The 23412-nt window shown below is 37.7% G+C and overlaps 1 protein-coding gene across 1 annotated transcript in view; it reads right to left on the bottom strand.

The window, feature by feature from the left end:
• LOC134542623 (protein vav) overlaps window positions 1-23412 on the bottom strand; it is a 196101-nt gene that overhangs the window by 100245 nt on the left and 72444 nt on the right. Inside the window, exon 5 of the mRNA XM_063387022.1 lies at window positions 7420-7593. Within this exon, the coding sequence (XP_063243092.1) occupies window positions 7420-7593 (174 nt within the window). The remainder of the gene's footprint in view (window positions 1-7419; window positions 7594-23412) is intronic.

Here is a 23412-nt window from a genome sequence, read left to right as displayed (position 1 = left end):
TTACGTAACGGGCAACCACATCCAAAGGAGTAGAGGTAGTGGCCTCATGCACGCCAGCCACACGTGTGCCACGGAGTGAGAGGTGGTCTTTGATGGTCGTCAGGGTCTTAGTTGCTGGTACTGATCGCTGATAGCTAGACAGCAGTCATGTGCAGATTCACCTTCCCAAACAAGTAAGTTGTAGCACCTGGTCGTTAGGTACCAGAAAGTGGTGACATCCAGCAGGTCACAGCTTGAAGTATGTCATTTGTGCAAAGAAAACACTTGAATAACTTATGGGACTCCGTCAGGAACTAAACTCGTCCTTTCTCTTAAAGTGCTTTCTGGTAAATGTGTCAGGGGGGGGGGGGGGGTTTCGGATAGACTGAAACTGTGTAACTTGGGCCCCACCACGTGTAGGGGCACGTGGACCCGGCCGTAGACTCCTGGCTCGGGACCGTGACGGGACCCGTGTGGGGACTAGGCTAGACTCCCCCCTTGTGCAGTAGCACTAGTGGGCTCTGAAGGCGTCCCACACGCCTCGGGACTCACACGGCTGCTCAGTGAAACTCACACAAGTCTAGGGAAAGCTCTTTATTGATGTCGAGTGGCACAAGGAAATAAAACGTTACATAAGTAATTACGTGAAAAGAGAGTTATTAACTGATACACTGAAATAACATGCCAACAGGAATATTACACCAGCTTAAAGGCTGACCAGGTCACCTCGTGGCCTGGCCTCGAAAGTTCGTTATGCATTAAGACAAAATAAAATATCCAACTGGATTTAAATAATTATGTTAAAGAGCCAACCTCCCGGGGTAGACCTCGAGGAAAAAAAAAAGGTTTAAGAAATAATGACGGAGCGACGGATGTTACCAGATCAGTGAAACTAAAATATTGAAGTCATCGAGGCGCGCGCAGGCCTTCTACCCCGGGCGGCGAACGGAAGCTGACTAACGAGGCCAGGGCATCATGGCCGCCGGGAAGCGTTAAGTTCCCGTTATGTTACTAGGTGGATATCCACCTGGTAACATATTAACATGACAAACCCTCTTAAACACTAAGCAAAAACTGACAACAATGATTTATCATTACCAAACTTAATTTTTTTTTAATTTATTAGTTAAAGTTCAAAAAAGTATTTGCTGGTAGTTCCGGGGTTGCCCGTCTGGGGCGCTGCGCCGTCCTTACTAACTAAAAACTTAAAACATAAACACTTAGGAATTTAAAAAAAAAATTAAAATAAAAGGTTTACATTACAATACTTATTATTTTAATGAAGTTTTTACGGGAACGTGGCACTGAAGCTACTGCCTCTTGCAGGGCTCGGTGGCGGGAGGTTTGAAACAGAGGGCGGTGGGAGGAGAGGGGGGGCGGTGAAAGCGTGAGGCACATCGGGCTTAGGGGAGGGTGTAGCCCCGGTCGACGTCAATGTGACTTCCTTTTCTAATGCAAACTGATACCAGTCCTAAAATAAATAAGCAATATTTGGACGCTGAGTGTGTAAGCAAACAGAGTTTGTTCAAGAATATAGCATACAACAAGTAGAGCCCATGTCTGGTAATATTATTCAACTAGGTACGTACGTACCAGGGTAGGATATGTTCCTACTGCAAACACCTCTTAAAGGGGTACAATGGCTCTATTTAATTATAGTAAGAATAAAAAAAGAGAAATTTTTCATTGTGTAATGGAATAACATTAGTATTGTAACACTTACTTCATTATATTTTAGTAAGGGAATGTAATCATGTATCTAGAATCATGAATAATGAAACTGTATTGCATTTAACAAAGCGGTATAATCATGTAGAAACAAAATATAATGTTGTAACTAAGATAAAACAATTGTAGTTGAATTCATTTACGGATTTTGTAATGAAAACTAGGGAGAGAAAACTGCTTTGTATCAACATAGAGTGTAAGGCATGTTTTAGAGATACATTAGCCTTAAAGCTGAAATTCGCAGGAAGTATTTTTATGATAACTATAGGACATACATGGAGACAGTCCCTATAGTGGTTCCAGAACCTATATTTTAGGCTGAACTGTGAAAATAGTTAAGGTCAACAAGAGATTAATGTCTAGTTCCTTCAAACTGTGTTCACTGGGAGTCCAAATGTGTATGTACCACGAATCCACTATCTATTTGAAGAGAACACTCATCCTTGATCGACATCATAACACGCCCACCACCTCCTCAGGGTCTCAGTTCTCTCTACCCTGACTGACTGGCGGCAGTGCTACCTGTTCAGCTGGCCTGAACTCCCTAGATGAGCTGGGCCGATCACCTATTTTGCCGATCATGCCGATGCCGATCTTCTGCTGCCGATCTTGCAGATCTTCTGAGCTGATAAGAGCCTTTCAAGTACCTCTGAATTGATTAATTTTGTAATAAACAAAATTTTAAACAACCTGAAAAATTAACTGCAAATGTGTGGCCTATCCAAGCAAGGATTTAAAATTGACAGTTTTTTAATGTAAGTATGAATTACGTAAGGAGAGAATTTCATATTTAAATTTTCAATACTAATTACAATTACAACCAAAACCATATTACTAAACCTACATTTCACAATAAAGTCGTGCATGCTTCACTTCCAATAATGCATTATTGGTCACTCAACACACTGTCCTTAATTCTAATTAAGATAATAATGTTGAACAGTAAACACTGACAATCAATGAACATTGCACAACTGCTACTTTGCTATAACTCTATGTTACTTGGCCTACCAGAATACCAGATAAATGAGGCTGTGTAAAGAGTCTGTAATTTCACATTCACAAATTAACACAATAATATTGTTTTCTTTAAAAATCTATCTATTGACCATTTCTAATCTAGACGTCAGCGATGATAATTTTATTGCCCTTCCTTCCCCCCAGTGCCGCCAACAAACTTTCAATAATTCCCGATTGTAAGTTAATTTGTGAATACGAAATACCACTAAATGGGGAACAAAACTCTTCATCAACCAGGTTTTTATACAAAAGAAAAATAAACTCTATTTCCAGCTAAACAGGATAAGAATATTAATTTCGCTAAACAAACATTTATATTTAGCGAGAAAAAACTAAATACTAGATGAATTCCCGAAGAGGTAGTAGTTTACTAACCACGAGACTACTAGCGCCATTAATCCGTACAAATTCCGTCGCGCTACGCTCGTCACTCTTATCTCTGGCGTCACATAACCAACCTAAACAACAGTCGCCATTCGCCATTGCGGTAATATTAACCGCAAATGGTAAACAAATACATAGTTTTCGGTTCGTAAATGATAAGAAATAACTTTGCGAATAGTATAATGGAAAATTATTTTACCGAAAGTACCGTAAATATACGTGGAAATTGATATTTAGGTATGTAACTGTTCAATGTTTATAAAACTTACGCTATTTGTTTACTTTATTGGTATATGTTTTTCGTGTGTGGTTTTAAATTATTAAATCCTATTATTTTTCGATGAATAATTGAATTTTCTTCCCGAAAAGAACCGTAAACAAACATGGACAATTGTTAGGTATAGGTAATTATTCAATGTTATAAGTTTGCAGTAGGAGACCAATGATCGGCTCAAATAATCGGCTACGTTTTGCAGATCATTATGATCGGCAAAATTAACAAAATTGGCCGATTATTACGATCGGGGATCGGCATCGGCACATCTCTACTCCCTAGGCACACCAATCCTTGATCGACATCACAACACGCCCACCACCTCCTCAGGTCTCAGTTCCCTCTACACTGACTGACTGGCGGCAGTGCTAACTGTTAAATTAAAGTGCCACACATTTGTTATGGAAAATGTTTATTTGGATTGAATGACAGGGTGTCAACATCTTATATTAAAGGAATGAAATGTAACGCTGTACGTTAATGAAAAACAGTCTTCGAGTTTTAAAGCTGCAGAAGCAGTTGTGTGTTCATAATGGCCAGAATTCAGGTGAAATTTTTGTATTTGTCCTAAATAAGCAACAAATGTTTTTTGTGTTGTGTAGTTTGTGAGGCAGCTGGGGGGCCAGGAGGTTAATTTTAAATATGTTTCTGGCATGGAGTCCGATTTTTTTTTGCAAGTGTGCCTCACTTCTCCTTGGTCGCTCCCACCCCTCATCTATGTTAAGATTATATGTTGCTGCCGAAAGGGGAGATATGGTTTGAAACCTAAGATAGGTAATGTGTTCATGTAATTTGTTTTTGAAGAAGAGAAGCATATGACTGTATTTTAATGAATTGTTTGTCATACCATGACTGTAGAATTGTGTCAACTTGTTGTTTGTTGATAATTATTTTTGTGATTGTTTTTAAATTTATTTGAGCATGTTGAGTAAACCCATGACAGTTTAAAGTAGAATTTGTGAGTTTTCGAGACTTTTTCCTAAGTGGCAGGGAAGATAAATTTTGGGTGTCACCCACTTTTGTAAGAATTGTTATTTTAGTGCATTGAAATGTTTATGATGTATGTAGCGACTTCAGAGGTAAGGCTTGAACAGATTTTTCTCATTTTTTTGTGCTTTTGTAACTTCTCAGTGAAAAGCTTTGGCTTTTAACTGAGAAGTTAGAGGGGTAATGTAACAACCCAGATTACAGCCTTCCTCATACAATCCAGTAACAATAATTTGTTATAAAATTTTGTCAAATTTCAGGTTAGATGTAAAAAATTTTCAAAGTTATTGTGAACGTAATTCTCCGGGTTTATTGTTTTTATTTTTAAAATTCATAAGTTTATTTTTTGAAGTATTCTTTGCGGTCTTCTTTGTGTGGGAAGGCGTGCTGACATAGTTCTCCTTCATTTTTCCACGGCAGAGGCTTTGTTTCACACGCTAGGCGCGTGAGTCACCGTCATGGGAGTGTGTGAGAGAGAGAAAATCGCTGCGTCGTGGGAACAGAAGCAAGCATTTCATGGAAGTTCTGTTGGCATGCGCCGTGACTGGCTGAGAATTACGTCAGCGAGCCCAGGGAACTGCCCGCACAAAGGGAAGGAAGGCTGTAAAGTTCAGTCTTTGTCCGGACACCGTGACGGACAGTCATTGTCCGAGCATCGTGCCGGGCGGTCGTTCGGCCACCGGGCCGAGCAGCCCGTGGTCGGGCGATGGCTCCCTGTTTTATCTTTTCTCCATGTAAATTTCAATTCTTGTTTGTGTTCTGTTTGTTCGGAAGATTTTTTGAGTTTAATAAAATAAACCAAAGATAATTACATCAAAAATTGTAAAATAATTTTTTCGTGACCTGCTACTAACCTGTATGTTCCATTAATCACCTATTTTTGATTTAGCCGGAGGTGGTGAGTAGTGACAAAGTGTATGCTAAACTTTGTTATTTAAAAGAAAAGGAACAAATTTTTTTTGTTGGTTTATATACTTGTAACATATTTGTGGGGCCCACATATCACCACCATAAGGAAATTATTAAATTTTTTACCCTATTTTTTTTCACACCAAATTGTAATATTTTTCCTGTTTGAAAGGAATTAGCTTATTTCTTAAAACATTAAAGGTGGTTAAGGTATCTGGGAAAAGTGACAGCGTGCTGGGCGCATGAGCGGCACAGCACGTGACAGCGGGCTTGTGTGTTACTGCCTTGAGCGAGACGTCATGCCCAGGGAAACAGCTGACTGGCGTGCTGAGCCGGGGGGCCAGTCACGGGAAGCCAGGACCGGGGAGAGAAGGCATTGCATGGGCATGCTGTGATTGTTTGGGAACTCTCAGGAAAGATGGGTGGACATCCAGCCACCGGAGGGGCTGTCTGCAAAATGTACATAGTCGAGTAACATTTTTGGAATAATTTAGGTAGGTAGTTTGGCCACATCGAGTGGACTATCTTCTTGACACTGGGATGCTGGTAAGCATGTAGAACTACGGTGGTTGCCGTTCGGGAGATCTTTAAATTTGATGTTGCTGTTCCAGTAAGGATAGTTATGTTTTTTGATCTTCGAATAATACATTGGTTTAGTACAGATTCAGGTACTTCAATGTAAATCTTCTTCGTTCTCATGGATCAGGCCACTTGTAAACCACAACTGGGTTGTGCTTAACTGCAGGAAAAAATCTCTTCAATATAATTTTACAGATCACAGCAGCTTCAAGTGGAATTGTTCAGTTTGATATTTCAAAACTGTCAACTATTTCTAATTGTTTACATGAAGTCTAATATTTTATTTGATTTGAAATTCCAGCTCATTGACAATAAATCATGGAAAGAAGTTTTGTCGTTAAAAATCATCTTCTCTTTCTGTTGTCACCGCTAAGATTTATAAAACATTGTTGATCATTATTTTTCTCGAATATATAAAACAGAATAAAGAAAGTAGGTTTGTTATAAACTTTTTAATATTTTTTTATAGTTTATAATGAGGAAATAATCCCTAATGGTGCCACTTAACTGAGATTAATAACTGGGCCGTAGTTAATTATTAAATTGCCACATATCTCTTCCACAGTACAGTGAGTTGTCTTAAAAACCTTTGGCAACTAAGAAGTTTTTTTTTAGCAGTGAGTCTTACATCCCCCCCCCCCCGGCTCAACCTTTTTTGGTGTGTGTTTCAACACATTTTAGTGTCTTGTTAGAACCAATGTTTTTGATTCAAGTAAAGCTGTAAAGAGTCGTGACAATATGAACTTGGAAATCTACCGGCACATTTGGGCCTAGCCACCTGTTCAGGACAAGGCTACAGCAGCAGTGAAAACTAATCAACCAGGCCACTCAGCACTTTAGGAACATGTGCAGACAGGAATCTTCGCAGCACTCCATGTGTGCAGGCACGATAGATTGTGTTCTACCTCATCTCAAGTGGCAACTGGGGCAAACATAAGCTCTGCATCCCGGGACTGCGACTGTCCGCAACAAACTTGCGATTCTTAACAGGCCTGTAGTCAATTCTGTTAGACTATTACAAGAGTAGTAACACTAAGGCTGTGCATCACGGACACTAAAACACGACAGTCGTAAATCCAAGTGGATTATCTCGTAGTAATGCATAAATGAACGTCAGTTAATGGCGATTCTGTGAATGGAACAATGTGGCGTGAGCAACCAGTGTGGTTGCTGGTGTTCCCAAACAGTAAGAAATGCATGAACAATAGGTTTTCAGGCAATGCATTATTTTTTTCAAGATATTAAGGATTATATAATTTTTGACTTTAGAAAAAAATTGTTGTCGACCAACATTCCAAAACATATTTACACATGAAATAAAATAAAAAAACTGAAATTTTGTGTATTCAATATTTAGTTTTCAGTTATTTCTGCAAGTTATTGCAAAATATGTCATTCAGGTACTAATTAAATTAAAGGTGTTTCCACACAAAATTTTACCCACATTTAGACACTGATCAACTCTCAAACATGAATTTAATTTAAAGGAGCTAAACAGAAGCAATGTTGATAAGGTTGGGGAAGACACAAGAAGACAGCGGTGACTTCAAGCAACCTACCTTTATTCTACCAAATATGATCTGAATGTCCTCCTCCTTGAGCATGCTACACAGTGGCTTCATGAAGGACTTGTGGAGTGTCTCCAGGACCTCCTTGTAGTTCTTCTCTGTCTCCACCAGCTCCTTGATGACAAAGTCTCGCTTCTCGAAGCTGTGGGTGCTGTGGGGTAGTTCCTGCAAGCACACGCCCACGGTTCTGGCACAACACTACACTCCGGGAACCCACCACCATCACATTTCAACACACAACTTACAACTTACAGTCAGAAGGAATCTTATGCAAGCTTACTGCGGAGACAGACAGTCACTCTTTTATCATTCCTTACAGATAGGCAGAACACATATTCAGAGGTGATTATGTGAAGATCCCCACCGCCATGCACGGTGGCTTTAACTCAATCTTCTGTAACTAATCTGCTAGAAACACACAACAGTAGCTTCTGTAAGACAAAAGAGCTATTCAGTAAAAATGTAGGAAGGAAGCAATACTACTCCAGGTCTAAAGAAACTCCAGCAGAACTGAGTTCACCACCATGAGCCCCGAACACTGTTTATCATGTTCCCCAATATGCTGAACATTAGAACAATAAATGAGAACCAAATGTATTTAGCAAATCCAAATATCAACAAGAAAATTATCAGTTTGCAGTTTGTAAGGCTGATGCATAGAAGAACTGCACAGTTTGCTGTTTGCACTTCTGCACCAAACTGTACCTAAATATAAGGTTTCTGCTGGAGATGGGTGAAACGGACGAAACTGATATCCATCCAATTACAGATACAGTTCTTAACAGATCTGACAAACGATACATAATTTATTCAACACTTTTTATAAATAATATTAAAAAAGTTTATTAACTCTAATTTCTTTACAAGTTTTATTCTGTTACAGCTTTCACATGGTAAAAATAATGTGATTACATTTATTAATTTCTACACTTGCGATGTAAATATTTTTTATATATTTGGGTGCCATACTAGACATATATGAAATGTTTAATAATATGTACTATAATATTTACACAGTTATAAGTATTAAATGTCAATTTAAAATTGCCTTCAACTCGTGCTTCTAAATTGGCTTGTGATTGAAATGACAATAACAGATTGCAGTGTGGTCATGACAAGAAATTTCACTTAGTCTGCAGTTTGAATATAGTCTAGCATTTGATAATGCTAAGTAACTGAAGGAAAACCAGAATAAACTGATTTTAATATTATTAATTCTGTTTTATTATGCAATGAACTACCTAGACACAAAAAATTATTCTCAGAAAGTCCAGAATTATGTCAGGATTACTGTTGAACATGAATTAGCACAATAATTAAAATTACCTTGTTTCAACACATAAAATTTTAATTTCATAAGTAGTTATCCGAGTTATTTATTTATTGCTAACATAGGACTATGTCATCTGAAACCATTTAAGTTTAAAAACTTTGACTAAAATGTCTTATCGCAAAATGTATTTATTCAATCACATAAAATCTCAGAACACAAAATTAAAATCAAAATTAAGTTGCTATAGAGCATCCCAGTCTTAGATTGCAGTGTGGAAGTAAATGGGCACATTCTCTCTCTATCTCTAACACACGCCGATTGCCGTTAGCGGTGTCCTTGTTTCTTCGTGCGTTGTTGCCAAATATAAAACAAAATTAAAATTTTAATTTTTGGACCAAGCTTTTTTTCATATTGTATAGCATCGAAATACGCAATAGGCAATGCTTATTTTGAATACTTAACAATATTTTAAGTGTCTGAAAAAATTAAAAACAATACTTTTTTACTCCGAAATGTTTTGAAGTATTCCGAGATGTTTCACATCAAAAAAAAAAATAACCTACATGTGTATTTCATTCAGATTTTTTTTATTAATAAATTAATGCCTTAGGATGCCACCGAACAAATGTTAAGACAAAAACTGTACAGGTTTCACTTACATAATTTTTTTAATATATTGAAATGCATTATCTCACAAACTGACACATCAAAAAGTTGAACGGAAAATACATGGCTTCCTTAATCAACCATGTATTTCCTTAGACACGCATTTCTGAAAACCAGCCTGCCAGTTAGTATCACGTTACGCGACGAAGCAACGCGTTGTGTCCGGTGACTCGTTACAGTTATAATTTTGACAAATTATATATTAACATACGTGATTTTATTTTCTACATTTATTTTTATTACGTACATATAAAATATGGAAGATAGAACACCGAAAATAAATTATATCGGTAGGCAACGCAGGAGGGAGCGCAAGATTGTGTTGAATGTATTTGAGTATTTTTCAAAAAAAAAGAGTGTGTGCAATGCTTCCAAAGCAACCGGCTGTTCCGAACGAACCATTTACAACATAAGGACGGAACTGCAGCGACATGGTACCCTAAGTACGCCTGGTAAGGTAAAATCAAAAAGAAAACACAAACAAAAAAATTGCAGAAAACAAACTTACGATGGCATTGGGCAGAGTGGGCTACGGCGGATTGTTTACACTTTTTTGTTTGCTAACATTCCTCCCACTTTAAATGTCATTTTAGCAAAAGTGAATAGTGAAGAATCACTGCCAGATTTCTCTCGTACCACCCTGCATAGGTTCCTTCACGACATTGGGTTTGAGTATTTGTAGAAGAGGAAACAAGGCAGCATTCATAGAACGTGACGACATAATTCAGTGGCGGCATACCTACTTGAGAGAATTAAAAAGATTTAGGGATTTAGGAAAACCAGTTATCTATACAGATGAATCTTGGGTAAAAGTGGGGCTCAGTGTGGAAAAGGCATGGAAAGATACAACAGTGAAGAGAGCTCGGCAGGCAGCCATTGAAGGCCTTAGTTTAGGCCTTAAACAGGGTGTCTACAGGCAACAGAAAAATTAATTTGGTGACTTTTTGGTGACCTTTTCAAGAAAAGTTGATACAGTACACTCCCTATTTAACGCGGTTGTCGGGGGACATAACTTTTACCCGCGTTGTTGCATAACCGCGATGTTTCGATGTGACCAAGGTCAAAAGGCATAAAACACCGCCTGTGTTCTAATAGGTCGGCAAGCACGCACAGTATAGACGGCCCGCCGTTGTGCGGACTTTGCATCCGCAGTTTTCACTAAACGCGGGTGAAAAAATAAAAATAATAAATTTTAAAGATAAATATTAAATGTTGAATTGTTTTTATTTTTCCGCATGCCGCGCACAGTTTGTCGCACGGCCTACGAGCGCGCCACACGCCGCCATACACACGTGCGGCACACAAGCTGCTGCCAGTCTCGTGGTGTCAGCCACAGTATCTGCTTCGTCAGTGTCCGTAACAAAGTAAGTGCAGTGTGTGCGGTTACACACGATTCTGTGGTCGAAGTCTTCTAAAAAGAAAGGCCGTAGTGATACTTCAAACCGAATATGAATCGCAAAGTACCGAGTTTGATTAACAAAATAAAAATTCTATATTTACTTACAGATAGCTTGTCTTTTGCAGAAGTAGGCCGCAGATACAGGAAAAAACTATTCTAGCATTCGTACAATAAAAAATAAAGAATTGTCTATCGTGTCAAGTCGTTAAACTTTATTATCCATGCTTACAGTAAATTATAAATGGTCACGTGTGGGAAACAAAAATTGCGCCAATTTAATTTTAGCGCAATCAGTGACGCCGTATTAAAAACCGTGTTAAACTATGTCTTTACTTATTTCACCAAACACTGTGTCGAGTTGCTGAGTGTGTGTTTCTCGGATCGGCAAGTGTTATATTCCCCAGCCTCTGGTTAAAGGTCGGGAGACCGCTACACATGAACATTTCCGGGAATTGTTTACTACCTCACGGCAAAAGTGGTACAGTATGGTTCACGTAAGTATTGGACCACTGGGAATTCCTGGGCAAAGATTAAAAATACGCTAGCTGATTTACTTTACCATTTAATGTTAAAACATTATACCAAAGTAAAAAGATGAACGTGTATAATACAATGAATTACCCAATAATATAACGTCTGTAGGTTTAAGTTGTAACAAAACATTTATATACAGATGTACCAATTATGATTCTGGAGTGGAATTTTAAACACCGGACTACCTGATTTTGCCTTGTACGCAGGGACGCTGCTCAGTCAAGTGACTCATGCTCTGCCTGTGTGCTGCGTGAACACATTCCCTCCCCCACTCCCCCTCGCCCTGTTTCTGCCCGCTCTAATCTCTACCTCTCTCCATATTCTCGGCTCGCCTCTCCCTACCCAGCGCTTGCCGACAACCAAGCCTATCGAACATCAATCCCCAGCCGAGTCACGCTGGATAATGTCGCTGGACGGTGGGCTTTATCAGGTCCCCGCTTCATTTGTGAGATAAAGCGACGTTAAGAACTAGTCTTTCAGAAAATATCACTGGGCTGGATTGGACCATAATTTGAAAACACTACAAGATAGAGGAATAATGTACGGAGATATCTTGTTTAGAATTTCACTGCGGACATTTTCTACGCCTAGGCTTTTTTCTGCCCGATGCTTAGTTTGTTAGTTACAACGCAAAATTATCCTAATCGGCTATCAACCATTTATTCCATTATTATTCATTTCTGACTGGGGGACATGGTTTGACCCGCGATATACCCGATTCCGCGATCAATCGGGGCGCGATATACCGGGAGTTTACTGTACTTCGAATTACACGTTTCATTTTTAGGTAAAAAGTTTTCAGAAACATTTCACATTATACCACACAGAAAAAAGGAATATTTTTAATGCAACTTATTGACTATGTAATAACATACACTATTGAAAATAACGAAAAAGCAACAAAATATACTAAAAAATATTACACAGTTTTATGTGCTTACCTTTTAATAGTCCCGGGTGTTAGCAGTTGTTATACAAGACCACAATTTCAACACTGGCCAAAAAACACTGACAGTTAATATTTAAATTTGTAGGCCTATGTGTTTCTGCACTGTGGATATGGATAGAAACATAATTCATAATTTTAAGCCTGCTTTTTCAAAAATGTTATCCTATCCTCCATGCTGGTCATTTCCTCCTTATGCATTTCTAACATCCTGCATTTTGTAGCTTGCAGTTCCTTCAGTTCTGACTTGGCTTTCCTCTTTGCTTCTACTTCCTCATCTTTCTTCATGTTTTTCATCCTGAGTGCTTCCTGTCTCCTGGCAGATGCATTCCTTACAGAATCGATCATTTTTTTTAGTGATTTGGACATTTTTAACTCCACCTTCTGAATGAACAGAATCATACACACATCTCTGTGCTATCAAAGAGGCTTCCGACAAGTTTTCTACCAGACATTCTCTGTTCACTGAAAACCCCCTCTCAACTACAGCATTGCCATGAAACATAACTAAAATCTTCTTGCAAAACTGAATCAGGGCAGCATTGTCCACCTTCGCCATAGAAATTAATTCCAAAACAAGGGCATCCAATTTTTGAGACCTCCAATCATATGTCTCTATAGCATCTTTAACAGCTGCATTGTCACAAACAATCAAGTAATCTCGTTTGATGCAGTCTGCTACATGTGGAGCCATGTGTCCATTTGACACAAAAATCTATAATTCAGTGGTAATGCGTGAGTTTCTTAATAGACTACTTCTGATGACTTCAGGCGATAAACAGGATGCTCCTTTAACAATTTTACTTTTGAGTGGAGACTTCACAGTAAACTTTGAAAATATATGTTGTAAGTAACACCTGCATTCATTTCTAAACAACAACACTAAAACCTCTTTAAGGTCTTTGCATGCTGCTTTGGCACCAAATCCTATATCTATATTGCTCACAGCTTTCAAGACATCTGAATTGTATACATCAACATTTGTCAGCTGAACACCCGATTTGATGTCTTCTACCACATTTTTCTTCAAGATGCGAGTGCCAATGCCTATCAAGAGAGACAATGTATCTTGATAGAACAGCGGAAATAAAGCATCATTGGACTGGAATTTCGTTAGAAAAGGCTCTAGCTGCAATGAAACTGATAGAAGAAATTCCAACTTTGCAAACAATAGCTTATCTTTCAAGGCTTCTTTCACTCTTACATAACACTGAGAATTCGGGGGATTTTTCTCTACTGCACTGACATATTTCACAAGTGATGGAAACATCTCAATGGCTCTTTGAAGTACTCTTGAATTTTCAACCCATCTAACTTGGCAGAACTTGAGTGGGAAAACTTCAGAAGCAGTCTTCAGAGTGTATTCAGCTCTTCTAACCGGAAAATCCCTGAACAGATAGTACACAGATCGCAAAAATTCATGTATTTTCCATCCTACTGTAGTGTGTGTGCTGTTTTATAAGCCCCTTGCACAACATGTAAAGGGCATGTTCCAGTATCAAAAGGTTTTCCATTTCCATCCAGCTCGTTACCAATACTGTCTTGCAAGTCACGTAAAAACTTTAAGTTCACGTTAGGCCCATCAACAGATACTTGCAAAATGTGATTTAGGGGCAAACCTAGATTGGCCATAGTAGTTGTGAAAGTTTCCAACAAATCTTTTGCTGTTGCTCGTTGAAGTAATGTTGATGTCAGGTACTTGGTCACAACTGCATTGCAATCTTCATCCCAGAAACGTACAATCAGATCCATTTGACCTTTCTGACTAATTTTATTTAAACTTTCATCGAGGGAAATAGCAAAAAAATTTGCATTTTTTACTTCATCTACAAGTTTACTTTGAAAATAAGGTTCAAGACCATAAGTAATAACATAGGACAATTTGTCCTTTTGCATCATTAAATTTTTTGCAATCAAACTATCGGGGAACATGTACGGAAACAGTTCAGAACTTGATCCTGAGCCACGTGAAGACCCATGAGTAACTACTTTATTTAAAGCCCAAACAATTTCTGCCTTTGCTACGTCATCCTTCAAAATGAAATTGCCTAGGCCTATGCCAGAAGTACCTGCACATTCAGTTATTTTAGTATCACTATTAGTTGTTCCGCTAGAACAGTCATTCTGTGTTTCAGTGTTCATTGGTGAAGTGCCTGTTGCCAACACAGATGGAGCATCATTTTTCTTAGAAAATTGCAGTAATGTTTGCTTACCTTTAGAGATTTCCAGGAGTTTCTGAACATGTTTTTTCCCCTTTTCATGAACTTTAACACAGTATAAACCACCATGGGAAATACCAAAGTCGCTTATACAAATAGTGCAATAAGCTTTGTATTGTGACTTTTCTACAGGCCTAAGCCAAGACGTCCAATTTCCTTCTATTGCGCAAGGCATTTTGAACCACTGATCTTGGAAACTGCACTTTCCAGGCATTTCTTTTATATTTCACACATATAAATACATAAACACGTGAAGACGTGTCAATCAGAATTTCCAGAACTTAAGTAAATAATTAACTGTAACTTTTTGTTACAACAAACTCTTCCATGTTCCTAAATAGCACATGATACATAAAAGTCAAGAAATATTTTGCACCAATTACAGAAAACACCTTTTGGCCGATCTATATTTAGTACCACGTGCTAAAACGTTGCAGTGGCGATTAATTAGAAAAGCACACATCGATTTACTGGTAAATAACGCACGGAACGTTTTTACTATAAACTCAGTTAACTGGCACACAAACGAAAACGTTTTCTTTCCGGTTTTATATTCACAAGAATTACAACTACATGACGTTATAATTAGTAAAATCCACGCCACTTTACACAACACAAGTCGGCAGCCATTACAAATCTACGTACAAATCCAAACATCCGTGTTTCGAAGACAAAGGAAACAGCAAACAGGAAAGCACTATCGATTAGAAGATATCAACGTCTGCTTCCGCGAGACTATCGATGCGCATATGTCGATTTCTACACCCGCAAACTATTGATTTGTATCGAAACGTTACGTACGACGGGTAAATAAACATTAATCCGTGACTTCCACAACAATTGCGCCACTTTTTCGGTACTTCCGTGACCAGCGCTTCATTTTAGTTACTTTTTGGTGACTTCCGTGACTTCCGTGACCTGTAGACACCCTGTTAAACCTCCTACTGGATGAGGTGCACGTTTTGCATTAGTGCATGCAGGTAATGAGGACGGTTTTGTTCAAAATGCTGCCCTTACTTTTTTGTGCAAAAAGAACACAGCTGACGCTCATGACGAAATGACTGCAGATGGGTATGAAAAGTGGTTTGCCGAACAACTTTTGCCAAACACTCCAGAGGGATCTGTTATTGTTTTGGATAATGCGTCATACCATAGCAGGATGTGTGAACCGATTCCTGTGCAACGTTGGCGTGTAGGGGATATAAGACAGTGGCTCACGGAGAAAAGAATTCCTTATGATGTCAGTATGATTAAGCGGGAATTGCTACACATAGTAGGACGAGAAAGGCACAAGTACAAGAAATACAAACTTGAAGAAATAGCCAAATGCGTAGGTCGAACTGTACTTCGCTTGCCCCCGTATCATTGCGAACTAAACCCTATTGAAATGGTATGGGCCCAAGTGAAATCATTCGTAAGACTGCATAACACAACTTTCAAGGCACATGATGTGGAGTCCTTAATAACAAATGGTTATGACCACGTATCAAAAGAAAACTGGAAAAATTATGTACAAACTGTGAAAAACATGGAAGAAGAGCTGTGGAGAGCTGACGAACTTCAAGATGACGAGGAAAGATTTTTGATAAGTTTAGCCTCGTCCAATTCATCCCAGTCATCTCCATCGCCCCAACCCCATTCTTCTGGTCAGCTCTGTGCTACTCTTATGGAAGAGGTATCAACATTGGTCAGCGGTAGCGATAGTGATTAAAAGGTATGTGATGTTAATTTCTTAATCAAGTTAACGTTACATTTATCGTATAAATTCCTATGAATGAAATGTGTGTGAAATCATTCTTGTAAGATAAAGTTAAAAAAAAATTCTTATCGGCACAACCTAAAGGCGCAGGAAGATTTTGATGATTATATTTCTTTACATTAGAACAAAAAGGGATTTTTATATCCTTCAACCCATATTTTATTCTTCCCCTTGCAGTAATGGTTGTTACAAAAATATTTTAATCGAATCTTGAACATAATATGTAAAATGTATGAAATAAATACGAAGGAATTTAATAGCAATCATGGTACAAAATTTTGAATTATTTTTCTATCCTTCTCAACACCAAGCATCTTATCAAATATTGTTTTAGACAAAGTTTTGGAAAATAATTATGATAGTTACAAACAATTTAAACAGATTTGATAAAGTGTCTATTAAGGCAGTTACATTTTTTTGGTCCGGTGAAAATTTTTTTTGAACCCATTCAGTTATGGCTGGTCGTATCAAAAATTTATTTAGAAAACATTTTTTGGCATTAGGTACTCCGAGTTATCATACGTTAAAACAGATGCGATATATTCATATTATGGGAGTTGTTGCGATTTTTCTGTTTTTCAAAAAATCTTCCCTATTTCGACCCAATTGTTCGGATTTTTCCCATAACTTACTCGACCAAAAATTTCCATTACCGTATTTTATTTATTATTTTGGACATGACTTGTCCAAAAATAAGGCATTTATCGGGCCCAAGAAAATGATATATATGGGATTTTTAGAACATAAAAGAAAACTATAAGAAATTTTCGTCTACAATAGGTAGTTTTTATTTGAAATTTACATAAAAGTGGCATTATTAAAAATTTATATGTGTAATAATATTATAAATTACGATATGATTTCTTAAAATGCTTCTTCTTCGATCCGAATAACAAAGACACACATCTCCTGAAATTCGTAATGTGTTAGAGATTTGGCAACAGTGCACGCCATAAGCAGTGTACTGCAATCTAAGAGTGGGACGGGCTATAGCTCAATCACCAAGGTTATGGCAAAACATGGATCATCTGTTATTCAGGGATACCTCTGGCAATGCAAAACAATGAAATCGTGAATCTACAGTTAAAGGAAAAAACTAAATTCATCCAACTAAAATAATCATAATGATGAAAACTGTTAATGGACTACACACATCAACACAGTACATACCAGTTTCAATCAACATTACCTATATTAGAGACTTTCATCAAATTGACTGGTCATAATTTTCTATCAAGTCAACGATTGTTCTTTCACTACTCGCCTGGAAGATCTGTAACGAAGCTCGAAAGTTCGGACAGTAGAAGTAGACAGCAAATGGTAGTATTCATGGAACAGCAACTGTTTAAATCAGCTGTAAACGTGGGCTTCTTCTCGGATGCGGCAGACAAGACGACAACATTGATGGGTGGACTCGACATAATCATATCTTCAGGGTGATGTAAAGTTATTGTCCTGTAGTCGACTCTGTCTGCATTACGCACTTCCAGATGAGTTCTTTCAAATAATAATTTTTGTAAACTATTCACAACGAAGTTTAGGCCTCTTCTTATTGTTTAGCCTGGTCACAACTTAACACGATATCAACGTTCACATCGAACAAATAGTTAATTTATGCATGTCATAAAAATTTATTGTGTTCCTAATGCAGAAGCCTTTCAAAGTCTCGAATCAGTTTCGCGATGCAATGCTTCGACTGGGCAGTACACTGGGGCGTCTGTGGCAATTCGAATACATTTATTTTAAATTCACTGCAGCTTTATTAAGTGTGTATTGGCTGCAGTGGCCCAGACAGGGACTGCATACATTATTATAGGGCGTATGAGCTGAGGTTATTACAAGTTCAACTGTCTTTTAATATCCTCACCTGAGAGGAGTGTTTCCCGATTGGCTGCAGCTGTGGGCCAATTACAGCCTTCTTTTCGTCTGGTTGGCCTGTTGTTTGGGCTTCTGTAATTGGCTGGGGGTGCTAGCAAATCAGTGGCCTTTTCTCTTCTGATTGTCTGGGCTGTTTAGCCAACCAGAGGTGACTTGTCTTTTTTGAGATGCAGGGCTAGGTTTTAAGGTTTTCTGAAGAGTGGATCCCATATACTGTTTAATTTGAAGTCATCTTCTCTATTTATGTTTCCTGGGTGTTTCAATAATTCTGCTGATTTCAAATGTATCTTTTCTTGTATTGTTTGATGTTGGCTATGGTGTGAAATTGGTCGAAGTCAATGCTGTGTCTGGTTTACAAGGAGTGTTCTGCTATAGCTGATTGTGGGTTTTCATTTTTATAGTTACTGATGTATTCTTTAATCCTTTTGATTATTATTCTGCCAGTTTGTTCTACATATAACTTGCCACAATAACATGGAATCTTGTACATACCAGCTAGGTTTTCAGCTGGAGTTTTATCTTTTACAGATGTCAGAGACCTTTCAATCTCTTTTATAGGTTTGAGAATTGTGTGAATTTCATGCTTCCTAAGAATTCTTGCCACTTGGTCTGAAATTCCTTTGATGTAAGAAATGAAGGCTTTATTAGGAAGATGCTCTTTCCTTTTGCTGTTGAGGTGGCTTCATGGCTTTCCTAATTTCTGATTTTCAATAACCATTTGCTTGAAGAGCACTTGTTAGATGTTTCATGTCTCCCCAATATATTCTTCTTCACAAATTGCTGTAGCTCTGTTGACCAAAGTTGAGATGACTGTTCTCTTCTGAGATGGAGGGTGGTGTGAACTCGCCTGTAGACACCTGTCTGTGTGGGTTGGCTTTCTGTAAACACTGTGGCCGATGTGGTTATCCTCTCCTCTTGTGACCAAGACATCCAGAAAAGTCTATTTTACTTCTACTTCCACCTCCATGGTGAATTGAATGATCAGATGGATGCTGTTCAGGTGTGTCAGTAAGTCTTGCAGCTTATCTTTACCATGGCAAATCACATAATTGTCATCTACATACCTGTACCAGCACTTGGGTTTACTACAGGTTGGCTGAAGTATTTGGCTAATGTATGGGTAGGAGAGTCGATTGCACTAACTATTGGACGCAGAGTTATGTCCTTATTACGTATCTTCAGAAGCCTATAGAATGTCGGGGTTCAGGCATCTTTGACGATTAGATGTTTTTTGGAGTCTTCGTCTAAGGTTGATTTGGCAACCAATTTCTTTGTGGCTGATTCCATTTGTTTTAGTGTATTTTTCTTAACTGTTGCATATTTAGGTTCGGCAAGAAGGTTGTGGATCTTTGGTTCATGGTCTGAAGTATTCAAGACTACAGTCGCATTTCCTGTCTCTACATTCAGAAACACAACATCTTTGTCACTGCTGAGTTCTTTCAGTGCCTTTCTTTCTTCCCTGCTGATGTTTTGCGTGGGAGACTTGGCATTGCGAAGTACTCATGTTGTCTCAGAGAGAATCTCATTTGCTGTGGGAACTGTCTTAGGCGTGACTACCAAGTTCATGATTTTGGCTAAAAGAGAAACATAAGCTTCATCCGGATGTTTGTTTGAGAGATTGACAACTCTGTTTTTGTCCAAATCACGGGAAATCTTTTTCTTGTAGAGCACTGACATTTTTTTACAGTGTCGTGCTGTGGAATGACACAGGGTTGTACAGGCTTGTGGTTCTGTTATTTTGACAAGAGTATTCCAAGTTGCAGGTGACAGCTGACTGGGAAGTCACAGGTGCAGGTTTAAGTACAAATCTCTTCAGGTCGGCTGTAATCTTTCTCACAGGTCCTGCACCTGAGATTTGCCATTCAACTATCACCTGCAACTTGGGATACTCTGGACAGAATAAGCCTATACAACCCTGTGCCATTCAACAGCATGACAATGTAAAAGGTTCTCAGAGCTCCACAAGAAAAAGATTTCCTCTACTTTGGACAAAAACAGAGTTGTTGTCAAACACTAAATCAATCATCTGGATGAAGCTTGCATTTCTCTTTTCGCCAAAGACATGAACTTTGAAGACGCACCTAAGGCAATTCCCACAGAAGAAATTGTTTGTGGAGTAGAAGAGGCCATCAGTCGACTGCCTCCAACCACATCAGACAGATATGCTCGAAGACAACAAAAGTACTTCGCAATTCCAGGCCTCCCACACAAAACCTCAGCTGGGAAGAAAGAAGGGCATTGAAAGAACTCAGCAGTGACAAAGATGTTGTGTTTCTGAAGGCAGAGACAGGAAATGTAACTGTGGTCTTGAATACTTCAGACCATGAACCAAAGATCCACCTTCTTGCCAAACTTAAATATGAAACAGTAAAGAAAAATCCACTAAAACAAATGGAATAAGCCACAAATATATTTGTCGCCGAGTCAATCTTAGACGAAGACTCCAAATAATAAACAATCGAGAGAGGAAACATATGTGAGAGAGAGTGGAAAAATTAGAGCAAGAGTTAACAAGAGAGAGAGAGAGAGAGAGAGAACAAGAAAGAGAAGAGAGAAAGAATGAGAGAGAGAACAAAACAAAAACAAAAAGGAATAATAACAGAAAATTCAAATTAATAAAGTTAGAAAGAAAGATAGAACCAATTATAAAATGAACAACACAGCAAGACAACAAATGATAAATGAACAAGGGAGAGAACATACAACTAAGAAAAAGAACGAATGAATAAGAAAAGAAAACAATAAATATAGAACATAAAACAGAGAAATAATAACTGGGAAAGAGAATGAATGAGGGAAAATGAAAAATATAGGGAAAATGAAAGTCATAAAAAATAACAGAGAGAGACCAAACAAGAAAGAGAAACTTAAAGAACTAATAAGAGGGTGATAACTAATTAGAGAGAAAAAACAAATGAGAGGATGATAACCAATGATATATATAATGAAAAACAGAGAGAGGGAAGGAACAAGAGAATATATAACAACAGATAGAGAGTAACAATGAGGGAATTAATGAAAGAGAATAAAAAACAGAGGGAAAAAAATGAGAGAGAATAAATGAAAAATAACATATGGGAGAGAAATAACAAACAAGATAACAAACAAAAGAGAGAGGGAATGAATGAGATAAAAAATAACAAACAATATTTAGAGAGAAAAAAGTAGAGTGTAAGAGAGAACAAACAACAGAGTAAAACAAAAGTTTAGTGATAGAACAAGCAACTAAAAGAACACACCAACAAGAGAAAGAAAGAACAGAAAGATAGAACTAACAAAAGAAAGAGAACAAATTAAAGAAATACAGAACAAATAAGACAGGAAAAATGAGAAGAGAAAGAACAGAGCAAGAGTAAAAACAAACATTACAGAAAAAAATAAGCATATCAGAGTGAATGAACAGAGAGAGAGAGAGAGAAACAAACAAAATGAATGAACAACAGAGTATAAATGAGAGTGAGAACAACAAAGATACAGAAAAATGAGATAGAAAATAAGCGAGAGAGGGTAAATAAGAACATAAGTTTGAAGAAACAACATTAAAAAAAAGAGAGTAAAAAACAGAGTTAGAGAGAATGAGCAAGAGTAAAAGAACAAATGAAAGAAAAAACAAACGAAAGTGATGGAGTGAACGAATGAGATAGGAAGGCAACAAATCAGCAAGAGAATGAACAACAAAAGAGAACAACAGGGAGAACTGGATGAGGGAGATCAGTAGACATCTGCGAATTGTGATTTTTCCTTTCGAATCGAATTCGAATCGAATTCAAAAAAAATTCACGAGTTTCGAATTTTTTTCAAATCGAATTTGAGAATATAAAAAGAAAAAAAAAAATTTAAAAAGTGGGAAAGTGAAAATAAAGGGAAGACCATAAAAAGTATCACAGTTTACCATATTTAGCATGTTAGACTTTCCAGGATAAAAATATTAACAAAAATATCACAGCATTAGGAAGTTGTACAAAAAAAAATAACAAATTTACCGTTTTTATCACTTAAGCATCGCACATTTTATTCTAAAATCAAGTTTGAAAATTAGGGGTGAGACGGTGGGTGCTACTATTATGCAAAAAAAAAAACACATGGAAAGTAATCCATAAAAACAAAACCTATTCATGGAAAGTACGTTTATTTAAAAAATAAAAAGTAGACTTTACGAGAGCACGCTAAATAATTTAAATTAATAAGTGATTCAATAAAACCATTTTATTCAACGTAAAAAAAAAAGAAACAACAAGAACGTGATTTGTAACTATACGCATAACGATCATTCCTGACAGAGCGCGCGCGTGCATGCAGTCTGCGAGCTATCGATATCGATCTTCAACTACGTGCGCGCACTCTATACGGGAATATAGGAATCAACACAACCAAACTGGCGCTGCTTACGTTTTATAAGCGGTATAAAGCGACTCCCGAGATGTTAAAGATGAAGTTTATAACTTTTAAAAACGTTTTTAAAACACGATTTACACATCAGATTACTTTGTAATATGATTAATTAAGTTGGTATGCAGTTTTATCAGAACAAATGGCGTAAACTGCGTAAAGCAATAGGCGCCTTGTAAACAACGGGAATTTATTGCATTACATCAAATGAGGTTAAAACGGTACAGAAATAAAATGGTTCAAATAAGAGGAAAACGTAAATAACGGTAACGTAAATAAGGGGTTTCGCTGTATAATTTTTGTAAGTGAAAGATATAATCGTCCATTTACATTACTTTAAAACATTGTGGGCGGGGGGGGATGTCTTATATTAGTGTATCCGGGCCAGATTTTGCAAGTCGAATTTTTGTAAAATGAATTCGATTCGAATTGACGAATCGAATATCAAAAAATTCGAACTCGAATTCGGAAATTTCGAATATTCGCAGAACCCTAGAGATCAGGCCAGTGGCAGTGAACAGGTTACTCGTGGAGTTCACAAACTATTACAGAATAAAATTGCACTAAAGTCTGTAGATAGTGTTCCTGTTTTGATCAGCACGGGTCTGCTGCACATTTTGAATTTCATTCTGGCTGTGATAGAACTAAGATTGTCAATGCTAAGATTATTTTGAGAGTGTACAAGCTTTTAACTTGTTTAATTCCTAAGTCTACTAGTCTGGTACAAGACATTTTGGGACCAGTATTAGGCTGCCTTGTGGGTAAATCTTTGCCCTCGCAGGATCAGAAGAGGATTTATATTTAGTTGAAATAAATAAGTGGGCAGTTGAAGTTGACAATGTTAGTTTTGCTAGCATCCAGTTTGAGATGCACCTCACCAGAGTAAAGTTGCTGCTTCGAGTACACCTAGTGTAAGCAAGC

The sequence above is a fragment of the Bacillus rossius genome, assembly GCF_032445375.1.
Source record: "Bacillus rossius redtenbacheri isolate Brsri chromosome 9 unlocalized genomic scaffold, Brsri_v3 Brsri_v3_scf9_1, whole genome shotgun sequence".
NCBI lineage: Eukaryota > Metazoa > Arthropoda > Insecta > Phasmatodea > Bacillidae > Bacillus > Bacillus rossius.
Note: the sequence above shows the minus strand (reverse complement) of the source record. Positions and strands in the feature narration are given on the sequence as shown.